Below are 18372 nucleotides of genomic sequence, written 5' to 3'. Positions count from 1 at the left end.
GTCTGTGAAGCTTCTGATTTCTCCATTGAATCTGTATGAGACCCTTGCTGGGTAGAGTAATTTTGGTTGTAGGTTCTTCCCTTTCATCACTTTAAGTATATCATGCCACTCCCTTTTGGCTTGTAGAGTTTCTGCTGAGAAATCAGCTGTTAACCTTTTGGGAGTTCCCTTGTATGTTATTTGTCATTTTTCCCTTGCTGCTTTCAATAATTTTTCTTTGTGTTTAATTTTTGCCAATTTGGTTACTATGTGTCTTGGCGTGTTTCTCCTTGGGTTTATCCTGTTTGGGACTCACTGCGCTTCCTGGACTTGTGTGGCTATTTCCTTTCCCATATTAGGGAAGTTTTCAACTATAATCTCTTCAAATACTTTCTCTGGTCCTTTCTCTCTCTCTTCTTCTGGGACCCCTATCATGCAAATGTTGCGTTTAACGTTGTCCCAGAGGTCTCTTAGGCTGTCTTCATTTTTTTCCATTCTTTTTTCTTTATTCTGTTCCGCAGCAGTGATTTCCATGATTCTGTCTTCCAGGTCACTTATCTGTTCTTCTGCCTCAGTTATTCTGCTATTGATTCCTTCTAGTGTAGTTCTCATTTCAGTTAGTGTATTGTTCATCTCTGTTTGTTTGTTCTTTAATTCTTCTATGTCTTTGTTAAACATTTCTTGCATCTTCTCGATCTTTGCCTCCATTCTTTTTCCGAGGTCCTGGATCATCTTCACTATCATTATTCTGAATTCTTTTTCTGGAAGGTTGTCTATCTCCACTTCATTTAGTTGTTTTTCTGGGGTTTTATCTTGTTCCTTCATCTGGTACAGCCCTCTGCCTTTTCATCTTGTCTATCTTTCTGTGAATGTGGTTTTTGTTCCACAGGCTGCAGGATTGTAGTTCTTCTTGCTTCTCTTTTATAGTCTTTTTGGGTTTGTATCTTTTGAGGAAAGGGATTGCATGACAAGAAGTTTGAAAACCACTTGGGCAGGAGATCTCTGAAGTGCTTTCAGCTCTAAAAAGAATTTTAGACAGCTTCTTCCATATCAGTTCTTCATTTGCAAAATGGTATTCAGCACATATTTCAGAGAACTGCTAGTGTTGGAGGGTCTCCTGCAGAGGCGGGGGGTGGCTGTGGCTCACCACGGGGACAAGGACACTGGCAGCAGAAGTTCTGGGAAGTACTCCTTGGCATGAGCCCTCCCAGAGTCTGTTATTAGCCCCACCAAAGAACCCAGGTAGGCTCCAGTGTTGGGTTGCCTGAGGCCAACCAACCAACGATATATGAATTTTTAAAAAGCAGCCCCTTGTGTTTCTGACACAAACCCTCTCTGCTAAAAATCATATAGTACTCTAGACTGTCAGCTCACCGAGGGCAGACAATATCCATCTGTCTTGTTCACCATTGTATCTATGGAGCCTAGCACACTGCCCAACACAGATGTTCCATAAATATTTGCTGAAGGAATGAATGATGAACAAATGAACCACAATCCAGAGACAGCCACTGGTAGCTCTCCTGGCCTTTGTTTTAATGCTTAGTGTTTCTATATGACTGTTTTGCACAGTTGAGAACCAATCACATATAAAAGTGAGTAGCTTATTTGATCACTTTTAGTAAACAGATTTGTTGTTGTCTTTGTTGGCCGCGCTGCATGTGGGATCTTGATTCCCAGACCAGGAATCGAACCTGTGCCCCCTGCAGTAGACTTACAGAGACTTAACCACTGGACCACCAAGGAAGTCCAGTAAATGGATGTTTCAATATTGAAAGTGTTTTAGCATTGTTTAGCATTTAGCATCTCCTATTACAAATTTGACTACATAAAAAATCTTTTTACGTAAAGCTTTCTTCTATATACCCAATTATAGGCAGAGGATAGAGTCCCAGAGGGGGATTTTCAAAGAGTGAGAGCATTTTAAAAGGCTGTAGCTGCTGTGGGAAGGACAAAGTAACACTGATCCCACAGAAGCAGAAGACTTTGGTTTCAGGGGCAAGAGCTTCCTGGTGTTTGTGACCCAGCTGAGGGAGGATCTTCAGTGGAGCTCTGTGAAGTGGCAAAAAGCCTTGGCGTGTCTGATTGCGTCCCAGCACTTGCTTCTACCACTTACTGGCTGTGACCCTAAGATTCTTTAAGCCTATGTTTCTTCACCAGTAATGTGAATGTTCACAGCTACGTGACAGGGCTGTTGACTCTGAAGCACTATTAGGTGTTGGAGATAATGTTTATACTTGTCAGAGGGACAAAAAAAGCCTTGGAGTCTAGGACTGCTTCCCATGAAAAGATGCCATCCTGTCTCTCTTCTATTACAATGTACTGTTTACACACAAAGGGGTTTGACTGCAGACTCAGGCCCCAGAAGAAGGCTCAGAGATATCAGGAACTCTGGCCAATGGGTCACTGCAGAAATATCAAAGGTGAGTCTCACTGTTTGCAAAAGGCAGTGCTGCTGAACTCTAAGGAAAGATCAAGAGTAGTCTGAGCAGTGTTTCTCTTCGTGGTGTGCCATTAAAACCAGTCAGGCAGCTGCCTCTCCTGTTCTTCCAGGACTGCTCACTCCAGAACCAGCAAGCAATGTCCTTTGGAATGCTCGGAACCCAAGACCAAAGTCTGCATTTCATCTTTGGCACAGGGCTGTGTTCCCAAACTGTGGTGTGTCTAAGAGTGACCTGAGGTGCTCAAAAAATATTCAGACTCCCCCCGCCCCACCCCCTAGAGATTCTGTATGTCTGGGGGGAGCCCAGGAATCTGCATTTCCTTCCGTGATTCTCAGGTAGGTAGCCTGAAAGCCAGGTTTTGGGAAACACTGGCATAGTAGCCACAGCCCTGGATAGGGAACCAGGAGACCTGAGTGTGAGATGAGACAGTTCCCCTTATCTCAGCATAAACCTCAGAAGTCACTCCAACTCACTGGCCCTGTTCCTTCATTTTAAAGCTTCATTTACAACCGACGGACCAACACCCATTCATCAAAAGGCCTGTTGCTCAGAAACTGAATTAGATACTAGACAGGAAAAGCACCACTAAAACTCAAAGCACACATTTAAAGTCCTGAATGTTGTCTCCTGCCTTTCACACTGAGATAAACATGGACAACAGCTGGCTAATTTACACCATACCCCCAGCCCGAGCCTCTGCCCCAAGATGACTTGTCCTCCTCTGTGTCTGTGTGTTTTGTTGTGATAGAGCAATGCTGGCCTCCCACGAGGCAGTGTCTCTGGATTTCCTGCATGGCTTTTCTTGTGCTCAGAGTGATGGCTGCTGTGATCAGTCTTGGGATCACCTTTGGGATACCTGTAAAACCTGCAAGTATGTCTCTTCGCTAGGTGATGGATCTGTCAATAATTCACTCAACCAGCAAGAGTATATTTATCCACCATGTATTTCCAAAATGAGTGAGTCTCCTGATATGGGTGATATGGAGTGAGTCCACTGATAATTGATGGTTGGCACGTGCTATGTGCCAACCATTGCTCTGGACACCTAACACATCTCATCTTTACTCCATTCTTTTCAACAACCTTGAGAGGCAGTGGTTGTCATAACCATTAAGAACAGAGACTCAGGGAAGTTAGGTGACTTGCCCAGGATCATACAGCTGGAAAATCGACAAACCAGGGGTTCCATTCCAGGTCTACCCAACTCTGAAGCTTACACAGGATATGGTTTCTATCTGCAAGGAGTTTCTGCCATATTTAGGGAGACCAGAGATACAGTGGTGAACAAAACAGGAGAGCATATCGTTCAGTGTTAAATGAGGTTGAGTGGGGTAATAAATACTGTTAGCAATTTGAGTGAAACCAGCCACAATCACAGTCCAAGCACCTCATGGATTAAGGGATACATACACACATTAGTGTTACCTATAAAACTATATAAACCTCATGGATTAAGGGATACACACAGTAGTGTTACCTGTAAAACTATATAAACTTTTAACTTTATTCCAACTATAAAACTTTAAGATGCAAAACGCACCTTTATTCCAACTATAAAACTTTCAACATACAAAACGCACCTTCCCCAAGCCCTCACCAACTCTAACCCAGGTATTTAAAATATTTCCTGTTTACCACTACACACACCAAACCAGAATTTTCTGGCGATACGTTATTTCACGTGTAAATACGTGTAAATATTTGAGATATGTGTTACCAATCTGCTATTTACCTCTTAACTTCCATCAAAATTTTACAGTACTTACATGTCTTTAAAAATATCATCACATTATTCTGGTAAACTCCCACACATTTTTTAGTAGATTCATTGCACTTAAACATGTTTCAATTTAGCCCACAGTGTCCCCTTGAGGTTGGTGTAGCAATTTATCTTTGCTCTCATTTCTAGCTAAGAAAAGCACAGAGAGAAAATCACAGATACACAGAACCAATGTGTGGAGAAGCTCAAAGCAGATACCAGGCTTGTTGCCCCCTCCTGGTCACCTTCCTTCTCAGGCAGGAGTGAGTACATACTTGTTTACCCAAAGGCCACTGGCATTGCAAGAAATGCAAGCTAAGTCGGCCTAGAGAGTTTGGGAGCACAGGGGAGAAAAAGAAAGAAAGGGAGGAGAGGAAATCATGGGAAAAAGAACAACAGAAAGAAGCAAAAGGGGGAAGAAGAAAGTGGATTATTAAAAGCAGGTTATTCTATTATTAGGGCTTGATGTTCATAGTCACAGGTGCATAGGTCAACATCCAGTATTTGTCTTATAAATCTTCCAATTTGTCATATCGACTGTTTAAAACAGCTTCACAGCGACTGGGCTTCTTGTGTGAGGACCGCTCTACTTGCTTGCCACCCTCCCTGCTCTGTAACGGCAGGCGGGACTGCAGTCACGGTGAAGATGAGTCTGCTACATATTGTGCTGAGGTGGACAAACAATCCAAATTAAAAAGCAGTCACCAGCAACTAATATCTAAAATTCAGAATTATAATTAAAACATTATCAATGAACGAATGTTTCTATGAGAAATAATGCCGTTGTCTATACAGGCCAAATGCCCAGCAGCCTCTCACAAAACTTGATATTCAAGTGTCCCAACCAGAAGACTTGGACATACGTGGACAAGGTGTGTGACACAAGAAACGACTGTGGGGATTGTTCAGATGAATCAGGTAAAGATGAAAATATGTAATTAATGTTTTAATGGGTTCTTGGAGTTGCTACCCTTACATTTCAGCCACATAAATTAACTCATGCTTAGAAACCTTCCTAAGGATATTTTCATTCACAGTTAAGCAATTCTATCACTTCCAATAGTTTGCATATTTAAAGTAGGTGAGTTCTCTAGCTAAGAAGCAAATAAAGCCAGATTTGCAAAGATTAACAAAGATTAACCTTGACGAACAATTTTTGTCTGTTACCAAAATTGTTTGATTTCTTTGGAAATTTTAGTAAAGATCAAAAAAAAGTCTGTTGAATGCTTTGACTTTCAAAGACTTTTTGTTGTTGTTATTTAACCTTTTGCCCTTTCTCCTCCACTCTCCTCTCTGCCTTTCAGTGTTCTCTATGGTGGTTTAACACTGTGCAGCACCCCGATCACTTTACAGTCTGGTAAACTGGATTATTCTAAAACCATGGTGGTAGATACAATTCCAATACCGCATGGCCCCAATCAACAATGTAAATGACCCATCGGAAATAAAGTACACTAAATAGATCATATCCTGCCTTTTGTCTAGTCCTCATGGAAGGTAGAAATAGAAATGCTTCCTACGAGTTGCATGTTATCTAACAATGTGTTGACAAGAAAAGACTAGAAGTATAAACAGATCTTTCTTGCTAGCTGCCAATTACCAAATACTGATTCTCTTCCTTGCTTATTGAACGTATAAACTCATACGGACCTTTCCTTGTTTATGTAGTGTGTCAGTATGTTTATTCTCAGGCTGATGGAGAGAGACAGTACTCTTCTTGGTTTTTCAGAGTACAAATTCTTTCACCCAAATATGTAGAATCTTTAATAAACATCTGCAATATTCCTCTTGGACAGTCTTCCCTATTTTAAAAATCCAAATGGCTATTTTTTTTCCAATAGTATCTTTTCCAGTTCACCTTGACATTTTAACAGTTATGGTTTTAAAAATAAATAAAATTTTCTAGTTTCACAGTGCCCAAAGTGTTCAGGCTACAGATGTGATACTGTTTTCTTTGCTGACTGTGCCTGCATTCCCAGAACTCGCTGCAAAGATGGCAGTCAAGACTGTGCTGATTGGAGTCATGAAAACTTATGTGAATAGAAGACTTTTCTAACTATTGTTTTGGAAAGGCTAAAAACTGTTATTAGTCCCCTTAAGATTTCTCTCCCAACAACATATGTATCTTAAAGGGGTGGGGTGGGGTAGGGAGAGCTACCAAAGCACAAATGCAGTGTTATGGAATAGAGAAAAAAATGATTGGTAGAATTCAGACCTGTCAGTGACCTCCGACCCATTTTTTTTTTAAACTTGTTTCCAAATTTTAGAATGTAGCTTTCTGCCCTTACAACACAGGGTTATAATGCGGATGACACAAGTGTACTCCAGGTGGGTTAGTTCAACAAATAAAGAGTATTAATCCTTAGAATCCTCAGTTCATAATCGATGTCCATCTCTTCATTAGGGTAACCCTGGTTCAGATCCAGCTGAAAGTAAGTTGGGGGCTAGTCTTAAAAGCAGTGGACAACAGCCAGCAAATTGGGACAACAGCCAAAAGATCAACCAGACTAAAATCATCTGCCCCTCCAGCCTGCCAGAACCTGAAATTCTTTCCAGTAGGTACTGAGATCAAAACAGCAGACCTGGGTTTGAATCTCGCTCTACCACTTAAGGGGTATGTTTTAAGGGTTTCCTTATCTGCATAATGTGGCTCTTTGGGGGAGATTGTTATGACAATCAGTAAGATGATATAAAATGAGTTATACAGTGCTTAATAAACACAGGAATTGTGGGCAATTTAAGAAAAATTATAAGGATATGGTAGATTATATTATTGTTTTAAAAAAAATCTGCTATCTTGCTCCGGGGGAGGATTATACTTCCCCAATCCTCATGGCCATCAGACTTGACTACGTATGTGACTTGCTCTGGCTGCCGAAATTTAATGATGTGTATCACTTCCCAGCGTAAGTCTGAAGAGCCAGCTGACTGTTTGCCATCTCTTTTCCTTGTCCTGAGACTGGAAATGTTCTGATTAGAGGCTGTCCTTGAAGTAAAGTGGAGCCCAGCCACAGGCAAACCACAAACATCAAGCCTGACGAACAAATCTCTGTAGCAACTAAAGTTTCTAGTCATTTCTAACTGTAGCATAACCCTGCCTATCTTGATACTGAAAATGTTACAGGAAAAACCTTTCTTACCAGTCTATTGCCACCAACACACACCACCAGATCCTTTAAATAATGGACCAAAGAAATATTTTTAGAGGTTGTTGGGAGAAAAAAAAGTCTCTAAGCACAGGCAAAACAGGACTAACCTTAGCCAGCAGCCTAGAAATCTATTGCACTTCTCTATTTAGTCCCTTTCCTATACAGATCTAAGGCAAATAACTATAAGGATATTCAGACAGCGGCCATCTTCACATGCTCAAGTCAGCCTCTGTCACTGCAATCTGTTGGGATGAGTTGAGAACATCTCTAATTGTGCTGCTCAAAGGAAGCATCACCAGTGGAAATGCACTTATCAGATATGCAAATCCTCAGGCCCTACTCCAAGCCTTCCAAACCCCCTGCCCTCCAGGTAAGCCACTCCACTTGCCTTGGCCAGTTACATACAAGAAGTGATACTTGTATCACTTTAAGAGCCAGCAGGTGACCCACCATCTTCTCACTCTGCCAGGAAACTGAGTGTCCCAAATAGTGGTTGCTCCATCAGTCTGGGACCTGGAGTGAGTATGTAGCACAGCCCAACCTAACCCACAGTAGTCTGGAGACATGTACTTGTTTCCTAATTTTGTAAACCACTGAGACTTTAGTCCTGCTTACTGTAGCAGTATACCTTAACAGAACTGATATACATCCTTCGAAGAAAATAATACAATGTTAAGATGTGCAAATATTTTTTGCACAGCATCTCATTTTTGAGTTAACAGTTAACTTTTAGATATAGCTGTATAGTACCTGCAAAAGGTACTCTCCAATTAGTATGAAAACTTAAATGAATTCTTATTATTGCAAGCAGAAACTAAGGCATTATGATTGCTAATACAATTTTTTAAAAGTAGCCCTACATTGAGAAAATTTTCTGGGGTAATGGAACTGTTCAGTATTCTGACTCTGGTGGCAGTCATATTACGTGTTAAAATTCTTACAACTGTATACACGCATGTCAATATTACTGTTAACTTAAAAAGTAACAAAAACAATTTTAAAGAAAAAAGTAGTCCTATTCATTTGAAGTGTTATCACTTAAGGAAGATAAGGTGACATTCCTAACACAAACACTACATTTTTTCAGGTATCTTAGAGAATACACTACACAGAATGGAGTTAAGAGATTAATAACTACTTTAACTTTTTTGATGTAACCTCGATTATATCTACAAAATGGAGTTACTAGTCCCTACTTCATAGATTGAGAATTAAATGAGAGAAAATTAAGTGCTATAATACATAAACGGCACTCAGTGTATGTTTACAATATAGACAATATTAAGAGAAAAAAAACTCCTTGCTTACCCACGAAGAAATATACTAGTCTCATAATTACACCCATCACAAACTATGGAAGCTCTGAGGCCTGCTGGAGAAAGAAGTTTTCAGACATAAGAACTTTAAACCACCTTTGATACTTATACTGTCATTTTAAATCTTTAATCAGATTCCATCCATGATTACCAGTCATATTACATGCCATGATTAGCTTTCTATAAACAATTTTGCTTTCTGTGTAGAAATCAGTATCAATGAAATAAAATATAAAACCGTATACTAAGCAAAGAACTTTATTAATCTTTGTTTCAAACTTTATTCCCAGGCTTCCTCAGCTTAATTAGCTGCAAAGAATGAATTGTATATAAGCAAAAACTGAAAAGAGCTGCAGTGTCCAGGGGCTTGGCTTAAAAATATTAGAGATCTAGATTTTATCAGATCCATAAACAAAATTTTAAAAAGCAGTCATAATATAAAATAGCAGCTCCCAGTAACTTCTTCAAGATTTATCTTCTTCAGAAGTTGACTCAATTCAGTTTGCTTCATTTTTGGAAGCCTCATCAAAATTCTCCACAAGATCTAGGAAAAGGAAAAAAAAAAAAAAAAAAGTAAAAACTCAGAAAAAAAAGCCAAGTCTATAAAAATAATCATCAGGCCTTAAAAAGAAGATTGGGAAATGCTCTCAAAATATATCCTACAGTTAAATTAGGATATAAATTTAGACACCTGTTTTTATTTCTAATGAGACCACTACTCATTTGGCATATTTTGAAGTGTATATTTTGGCATATAATTAATACAAGGGAAAGAGGAAAATTATTAACTTGCCAATGACATAAATATAATGCTTAAAGAATATGTATATGTCCCACCCATTCCTGCCCCATTCCAAGAATTACAGTTAAGTAATATTAGTTATATGGGGGACAGAATCAAAGAATACCATGACACACAATTTGAAGTTTTCCTGGATTCCTGAGGATACCTGTCTATGCAATGTGGAAATATTTCTGAGTCTAGGGAGTCTACTGCCCAATATCTGTTTTACAACAAAATAAATTATCCAGTAACAGAAAAATGCCTCATGATTGCCAAAGGAGTTTTTCTGCTGATTTCAGAATGATTATATAGAAGATATTTCTACAACTTCTCCATGCCTTCTCATACATTTATGGATCTCAAAGTAGGAAACGAGGGTCATTTGTGATCTGCAAGTACCTATTATATTTAGGTTACTACACACGTATCTATTTACACAATATTTAAGGTTAGATACCTTCTTGGGATCCCAAACAGAGAAAAACCAAGCCTACAAACCTAAATCCCAGGTGACTAACACTGCATTATTTTTCTCATTCTCCCTTTGCCCCACTTTACCCTATTTCACATACCTCCCCAGCCCCTGGCCTAAGGTAATCTTTCCTATAGTACAAAGATTCTTCATTCTCCCTTGCTAAGATTCTCTAGTTTAACCACAAGTGAAAGTTCCTACCTGGAACTTCATCATCATCATCCTCTCCAGTAGCAAGCGGTGCTTTTCCATCCACAGCTGTGAAAGGAAATATAAATGTTCAATGAACACTAACCAAAAGAACAACAGGTGAATGGTCAAGTGTTGTTACAACTTATGCTTATGGTGACATTTGGGATTTCTTTTACAGTACTAGCAATAGCATGATAGTCTGACGTCTACAAATGAGCTAGAATACTAGTACCAGCCAACACACCAAATTCCAAACCCATTCTCCTTTCAATCCCTCTCACCTACAACATGGTACAGGTAAACCCACATACCAAAAAACCTTTACTGAAGTGAAAATAAAATAATCAAAAAATTAAAAGTACCTTTGACTGGTAAGCCTCCACTTTCCTTTTATTACACAAGAAAGTGAACTACACTTGACAGCTGAGACCTCACAGTACTAGCACTGTACAATTTTCAGTGGAATCCTTCAAAAGCCTACCTCTGAAAGCCTAAGACTTTCTAGAACCTCTTAGGCCTTTCGGCATGACAAAACAAACAAACTAACAAAAAACAGCCACACACACAAATTGATTAAAGCAGATGGAGCAAACCTCAAGAAAAACATGGATGACTAAACAGCAGACCATATAATAAACCTGTCTCACTTCTACATTTCCATTCCTCAAAATTTTAATCAGAGAGCTTCAGCATAAAGTAGCTATACCCTGATATACACCTATTCAACCACACAATTTTCTGCCCCGAACAAAATCCTTATTACAGTATAATTAAAAACACCAGAATAGCAGGAGGCCAATTCTTAAAGACTATTGGTAATACCAGCTGAATTTGTACAACTGAAGAAGTTTAATAATTTGTCATGTATTTAAATATATTTCAACTGTCAGTTATTTTAAAAAAAAAAGGCGCAAATTAACATTTTCATCATTTCCAGCTAATAAAGGTACAATTTTTAGTCTCTGATTCAAAACAGAAAGCTAGTAGAAAGCAAACATTTCACTTAAGCAAGTATAATGATCAAAGCATATTACAACACACTAAAAACACGTGCTTAAAATCAGTATAAAAATTGATGTTTCTTAGAGGAAAGTCTGCATTTTCAAATTTAAAAATATTCATATCCACCATGCACCCTAAATCTTAGAAATCTACTGACAACTCAGTAACCCTGGGCAAAACTGCTACTAGGAAACTCACATTGTTTGGGCAGAGCTTCAGCCAGTCTCCTTAAACTGGTCAGACTGTCTGCGCCAAGCTGGTTTAAGATGCTGGGGAGCATTTCTGTCAGCTGCTTTGTCTCAGCATGGCCTGTAATGGTGAAAGTGTTTGCTGCCAGAGATGCCTGAACTTTAGGGTTGTTAAAGTGGATCACTGTTCCTTGGTTTGTGAACATATTCACCTAAAAAGAAAAAAAAAATGTTAAATTAGCAACACTCATCAAAATCCCTTTAAAACCAAACACTGTATTAAGCAAAAGCTGAAGTCTGGCTAAGTAACATAGTATGCCACCATAATGCACAAGCAAAATTCTGCCTGAAATGGAAAGTGCAATCTAATCCCTTTTACACTTAGCAATCTCCCTGATACTAGAATAGAAACATATTTTAGAGAGAGATGAAATTCTCTGTTGGCAGTAGTCAAAAAAATCATTTAACGCACAAACATTAAAGTTTTCAATCAAATCTTATTTTTGTAAAGAAATAAAATCTGACACTTACCTCTTCAATACCAGAGATATTGTTTACCCCTAACTTCTTTAAAGAGAACTGAAGTTTTTTGTCGTCTGCTGTGGCTGTTCTATGAACCACCTTCTTCTTTCTGCGAGCAGTTCCCTAAAGTGGGGAGAAAAGGAAAGAACACAGCATATGTTTATACCACAAGAGTCATTTTCAATTGGACAGTTTCTAATTCCTTTCTGACCTCTCAATCTGTGTAAGAAAATTACCATAACCACAAACTTTTATGCAGTGAGTAGGCATATTAAGGCACCGATGGAAGCCAAAAGAAGACAATGAAAGGAATTGTCTAAAAATCCTTCACAGGGCTTCCCTGGTGGCGCAGTGGTTGAGAGTCCGCCTGCCGATGCAGGGGACACGGGTTCGTGCCGAGTCCGGGAAGATCTCACATGCCATGGAGCGGCTAGGCCCCTGAGCCATGGCCGCTGAGCCTGCGCGTCCGGAGCCTGTGCTCTGCAACGGGAGAGGCCACAGCAGTGAGAGGCCCGCATACCACAAAAAATAAATAAATAAAAATCCTTCATAACTTCTAAGCTTCTAGTTTTGTCAGATATAAAGAAATGATCTTTTCAGAGTTCTACTTTTTACGTTATCCGCTCTATACGTGAGCATGTGCCAACCTAAATTAAGCCTCATTTAGAAACTCCATATCCAGAACCATTAACCTTTTCTGTTTCGATATTAAAGAAAAATCAACATCCATTAATATTCATAGACAAGATACCATAAGACACAAATATGTCTATATATAGACTTCTACAGCATCCAATAGTAAAATCTGAAGTAAAATCTATCTTACCTAGCAGGTCCCTACACTATCTGCCCTGCCCCTCTATGCCACACTTGACACTCCACCTTCTATCACACATGTAAACTCATCTTCAGACAAATAAACCTCTTTGCTGTTCCTTAAAAAGGCCAAACAAAGGGGCTTCCCTGGTGGCGCAGCAGTTGAGAGTCTGCCTGCTAATGCAGGGGACACGGGTTCGAGCCCTGGTCTGGGAGGATCCCACATGCTGCAGAGCAACTAGGCCCGTGAGCCACAACTACTGAGCCTGCATGTTTGGAGCCTGTGCTCCGCAACAAGAGAGGCCGCGATAGTGAGAGGCCCGCGCACCGCGATGAAGAGTGGCCCCCACTTGCCGCAACTAGAGAAAGCCCTTGCACAGAAACGAAGACCCAACACAGCAAAAATAAATAAATTAATTAATAAACTCCTACCCCCAACATCTTCTTAAAAAAAAAAAAAATGGCCAAACAGGAGCCTTCGCATATACTGCTCCCTTCTTCCCCTAACATCTGCATGGCTCCCTACCTCACTACAGATCTCCGTTCTTATGTCACCATATTGGAGTGGCCTTCCCCAACTACCCAATGAAAAACAGTAATTCCCACATTCATTTTCTATCTATCCAGGTTTATTTTTCTTCATAACACTTGTAAGAAATATATTTTATTGTCTTTCCTCACTAGAACGTAAGGTCCTCGAGGGCTTCGATTCTGTTTATTGCTACAGACCTAGTATTGAGTACGGTATCTGATTCATTGAAAGCACACGTCTTAATGAATGAACAGAATACAGGCTTCAGGAAAACTTGTCTCTTGTACATATATGCCAAATCTCCAATCTCCCTCTTCTCAAAACTCTTTAATGACACTCTCATGGACTCTCTCATACAGACTAATCCATTCATGCAGCACATAAGGCTCTTCATGGAAAGGCTATCACCCACTGACTTCACCTTCCCCCAACCTCCACACCAATTCCTATTCATCCTTTTAAAATCCTGCTAAAGCCATCATCTCTTCTGTGCCTTCCCTAAACTGCCATTAACACCCCCAAACCAAATCATTCCCATCTCTGTATTTTGAAAATGCTTCTGTTCCACTATGTATATTACACTGCGAAAAGGGGTTTTTGTTTCGTTTTGTCTTTTTTTTTAAGATGCCTATCTCCCCTACTAGCATTAAAGTCCCCCTCTAAGGACTTTAAACTTCTTAAATTTTATACTCTCAGGATCCAGCAATAGTAAAGGCTTAAACAAATCATAGTTTAACTGAAAAAAATATCAATAGCTACAAAAAATACTGGTTACCAAACACCCCCCAAAACCTTTAATAAAGATCATCTTGAAGCGATGTAGATACCGGGTTTCCAAAGAATCCTCTCTAAAACACATTCCAAAGAACTACTATAAGATTCTAAAAACAAAACCAGCCCACATTCTACAGGTTTCATACACTTTACACTCAATTTTTACTGAAATAAAGGGCTTTCATAGCATTTACCTAAAAAGTACCTAACGCTTTCAGATTTCTCTAAGGCAACACTAACTCATCTAATTTCAATTTCCACAGTAAGTAGGTTTCTTAAAACGTGAAGAAAATGTTTCCGTATTACAATGACAGAAATAGTTCCTACATTAACTAAACAAAGTTTAATCCTTCATCAGCCTTAAGAATCCTAGAAAACCTTGACTTTCCTTTACCCTAGAATGATGTCACTCACAAGTTAAAGACTAATGATCAGCGTAACAACAAAAAGAAGGCACACAAGCACATTATTCAAATGACTCCTTCTGAAACCTGCACTGAAAGGAATGATAGTTAAAAATACCAATATAAGAGCACCCAAACACTGACCCACAAGGAATATGAGTTTTCCTGGCACCTGAAGGCCACACCTAGCTTATAACAATTGCTAAAAAGGACAAGAAACACCTACTGCTGTTAATGGGTAGGTGTAGATCTTGAAAACCAGCTTGGGGGCATGGGGGGAATCAGGATACTTTCACTTCTGGCAAAATCCAGTAACTAACACATATACATCTTATTACTTAAGTCTAAGTGCAAGTTTTGGCTATTTTGCAGTAGACTGTACTTGAAGGTAAACGCTTGAAGTGAGAAAAACTAATAGATAATAAACTTGAAGCATGGAAGCTTTACAAGTTTTACCAAGTAAAGACACGCTCTGTTTCAACACGGTACCACACCTTGTTGAATACTAGGAATGTGCTAACACAAGATAAAATACAACTAGGTAGACCTCTGCTAGAGTGCACATCTGACTTAAGCAAATTAGAGAACCTAAAACTTACCAAGTTCAAAAAAGAATCCCCTTGAAGGGGACCAACAGCCACCAGGAAAGATCAATTAAACAAAAACCGATCATTTAAAAACCCACCCGTCAATCACTCTCATTCCCTCAGTTTCAGTGTAATTACAAAGCAAAAATGGAATGGTATCTGCTCAGGTAATATTTCCAAATCCACAGTCATTGCTCTTAAATTTAAAAAATGTACCTATAAGAATGACATCTTCAAACATCCTAGAAAATACACAACTACCCTGGGTTGTATTTAGCGAAGAAAGGATTACAAAAGGTCTTAATTTACAGGAGGCATGAACTTCTAACTTACAAGAGGCATGAACTTCCAACTATTAAGTACCACAATTATCCACAACCATAAACTAAAGTTGAAAAGATAGTTGAAACTTGGATCCAGTTAGCTTAGTTATTAAAAAAATAAAATAAAAATCAAGCACTGACTGTATACAACTTAGATTATAAAGCCAATGACAAGACAAGTCAAGGGTATTAAGGGTCACGTGATGATCTAACCAAAATGACATTTTCTTTCTAATTAAATTAGGAAACACTTCTGTTCTACTTAAAATACTGTAACACTGAAAACATCTACATAAAAGCAGTTTGCAGTTTAAGTGCTCTCTTTGTCTCTTCGCTTGCATTTTTTCCTTCTAATTTACAACCTACACGTCTCACTGATACACTACACTGTACACCTAATTTAATCCCTTGCCACTCCCTTCGTAACGATTTGCAAGCTCTGTGAAATGCCCTCTAGAGACAAAGTGACAAGCCAATTCTATTAAAAATACAAAGGAGAAAAAAACCTAAACCATAAAACTTCAAAAAAAAAAAAACCCCAAACCCAAAACCCCCAACGCTAGTAAAACTTACTTTCCCACCAATGCGCACTTGTGCCTGCAGTTTGGCGAGTTTCTCCTGGTTCATGATAGTTTCTTTCATCTAGAAAAACAGGAAACCCTCAGCGAGGAAAGATCTAGTTCACTCTAGCATTCCACGCTCGTTACTTCCCAAGACACCAGCGGAATAAACGTCCTACACAGGCCGAGGCCTGGATCCCGAATCCACCCCGCCAAGCTCCCGAACTTCAGTTCTGAGGGAGCCCAAAGAGCACCCGCTTTCCTACCCCTCCCCCGCTCTTTAAAGGCCCAGAAAAAGGGCTCTAACCCACAGCTGGTCAGCGCCTCCCACCCCCCGGCCCCGGCCTGGCCTTGCCTCGGCCTAGCCAGGGCCTGCCCGGCCCGGCCACTTTCCGCAAGCCTCGCGGTACCTGAGGCTCCTGTCCTCGGGTTCCGCCGCGAGGTGGAGGAAGAGACGGCGTCGCCTCGCCCCCAGGGCAGCCGCCCCTGGCCCGACCTCGACCCCGAGAGTCAGCCTGAGTGGGTGCGCCTGTCCGTCGCATCGCCTTCCTCTCCTCAGCCCTGTCCCTCCCTGTCTCGCTCCTTCCGGGCACTTCCCGCCCCCGTTCCCGTCCTCCTCCCACGCCGGCGTCCAAAGCCTTTTTGTACCTTGTTGGAGCGGAAATGGGGCCGCGCGGGGGACTAGGGTTGGCGCTCAGGGGGGTCTCGGGCAGACCAGCTGAGATAAGGCGCACACACGCGGGGACGCAAGATGGCAGCTAGAGGGAGGCCGGAAGTGACGCAACGCCACTTCCTCTAAAAGTCAGGAAACGGACTTCGCCGCGAGCTCAGCGGCTGACTGCGCACGCGCGGCCTCCGGTCGCCGTGTTTGTGACAGTCTCCCGTCCTCTCGTGGTCCAGCGCTGGCAGGGTGGAGACTGAACGAAAGACTGGGCTGGAAGCACCGCGAGTGACCCTGGGAAAGGCTGTGGAAGGGTCAGAGAGCACGGTTCTTTGCACAGTTAGGGTTGAGTAAGTCGGTCCTGTCTCAGGGCCCCTATCCCCAAGTTCTTCATCCTCAGAAGAAAGGGCCTGTTCACGTTTGCGGAAACGATCGGGGAGCCTAGAGTGTGCTCACCCCTCCATTCGCTGGGAGGTGTAGATTGTAGCGATCATCGGAATGTTTTCGAATTTCCCCTTTGGCCCGAATGAGCCTTTACCAAGACGTTTTGTAAAAAACGAAGCTAATTTAGCTTTCACAGATTAGGTGGTTTGGTTGGTTGCGGGACCATGGTTCAGAATTTCTGGGGAGCGTGTTCAGAATGAAGACCTGAGCCCCACCTCTCAGCGATTCAGTCTGACTGGAGATGGGACCAGGTAGTCTGCATTTTAGCAGGTGGCTAACCACCTTAGACCCGTGACCGTGATTACCTTATTTCTTTTGTGTCTTAGACAAAAAGTTGACTCCTTGATACCAGTTGGTATGGATTTGACAATTAGCGATTCACCGTTGAACAAACTTTACCTCTTAGCTGAGTAATTCAATCAAAGGAGAATTTGTGTCCGGTGTGTTTGGGGAGGCTAAACTGATGTGAGTTAAAATTTTCTAAACACTAGGACAAGCTTTAAGACAATCTTAAAACAACCGATATTAAAAATGGCAATTTAAATCAGAATGCTTCCTGATCAGCCTTTTTGTGTCTTAGCTATGAAAAGCGTTTGCATGTTAAAAAGTGAGTCGGAAATCTAAGCTAGAGACAATACAGTTTACATAAAGCAAGAAAACTTGTCTAGGTGCAGATTTCTCCCCAATTAAGATTAATGTTTTTGTTTTTGAATACTTATCTAATGTGAATTTGTTAGGATTGTGACCTCTTTAGGAAAATAACTGATGAGGACCGCTGTGTTGCTTTTTAGGATACTTGTAATAGTTGATACTTTCTCAAAAAACAATGTTGCTTCTATTATTAAATATGAGTCAAGTTTATTACAGAAAAGGGAGTTTGTACTATTAGGCTCTGGGGGTCACTGTTTTAACAATAAGGGTCAAAATGACTGTGCTGTAGGAATATTACAAAATATATAGAAATACCCCTCTTTTTGAAAGTATATCTTTGTTCAGGAACAATTTTCCCCCCTTCCTCCATGTTATACTGATGGCATTTGAAACTTCCTAGTCCTGTGAGGTTTTCTGAGTATTTGCATAAACACAGGTTTCTACTTAAGTAACCGGCCACCTGATTTTCTTCACCTGTTTTCAGGAAATGTTCCAGGTTTTAACTTTCCTTTGGTTTCACTTTACTCTTGTTCTTTTGTAATTTTTAAAACTTTCATTGTGTTGAAATCATGAGAGATTCCCTAATAGTACGAAAAGAAAATTTTGATTCTGACTCCTGGTTATTTTGTGAGTGGTCAGGAAATTCTGATTCTGCTAATATTTACATACCAGTCTTTTAAAAGAAATAACTGAAGGGATTCCTCCCCCACCCCCTGAGAAAATAGCTACTAAGTTGCCATCTTAGCTCAGTGATGTCAAAAGAGTAACTCACATTACCATTTCCTATGTGCTCCCAATGTCTATGACAAATAT

General features: G+C 40.3%; 1 protein-coding gene across 3 annotated transcripts; it reads right to left on the bottom strand.

Annotated features, from left to right (window-relative positions):
* Positions 1-800: 800 nt before the first annotated feature.
* Positions 801-16601, bottom strand: BTF3 (basic transcription factor 3). 3 transcript variants are annotated; one of them, XM_079916614.1, is made up of 7 exons: positions 16452-16601; positions 15817-15885; positions 11817-11930; positions 11296-11497; positions 10105-10161; positions 8640-8703; positions 801-4849 (listed from the first exon to the last, which is right to left on the bottom strand). In XM_079916614.1, exons 2-7 carry the CDS (start codon positions 15883-15885, stop codon positions 4735-4737), a joined length of 621 nt encoding a protein of 206 aa, XP_079772740.1. In that variant the 5' UTR covers positions 16452-16601; the 3' UTR covers positions 801-4734. The 3 variants fall into 3 exon arrangements, with proteins under 3 accessions (XP_079772740.1, XP_079772738.1, XP_079772739.1); XM_079916612.1 differs by lacking the exon at positions 16452-16601 and adding an exon at positions 16214-16445 and having other exon boundaries at positions 804-4849; XM_079916613.1 differs by lacking the exons at positions 801-4849; positions 8640-8703; positions 16452-16601 and adding exons at positions 8890-9191; positions 16214-16445.
* Between the last annotated feature and the right edge of the window lie 1771 nt (positions 16602-18372).

Source organism: Stenella coeruleoalba (genome assembly GCF_951394435.1).
Source record: "Stenella coeruleoalba genome assembly, chromosome: 3".
NCBI classification, from domain to species: domain Eukaryota; kingdom Metazoa; phylum Chordata; class Mammalia; order Artiodactyla; family Delphinidae; genus Stenella; species Stenella coeruleoalba.
The sequence above is the reverse complement of the archived record's forward strand: the minus strand, read 5'-3'. Positions and strand labels throughout refer to the sequence as shown.

Excerpts from the sequence above, each read along its gene's own strand:
- BTF3 (XM_079916612.1), bottom strand. The coding sequence starts at position 16,345 with ATGCGACGGACAGGCGCACCCACTCAGGCTGACTCTCGGGGTCGAGGT. Across the intron at positions 11,498-11,816 it reads ATATCTCTGGTATTGAAGAG|GTGAATATGTTCACAAACCA; the intron begins GTAAGTGTCAGA and ends TTTTCTTTTTAG. Across the intron at positions 4,850-8,639 it reads ACTAGTATATTTCTTCGTGG|CACAATATGTAGCAGACTCA; the intron begins GTAAGCAAGGAG and ends TGTCCACCTCAG.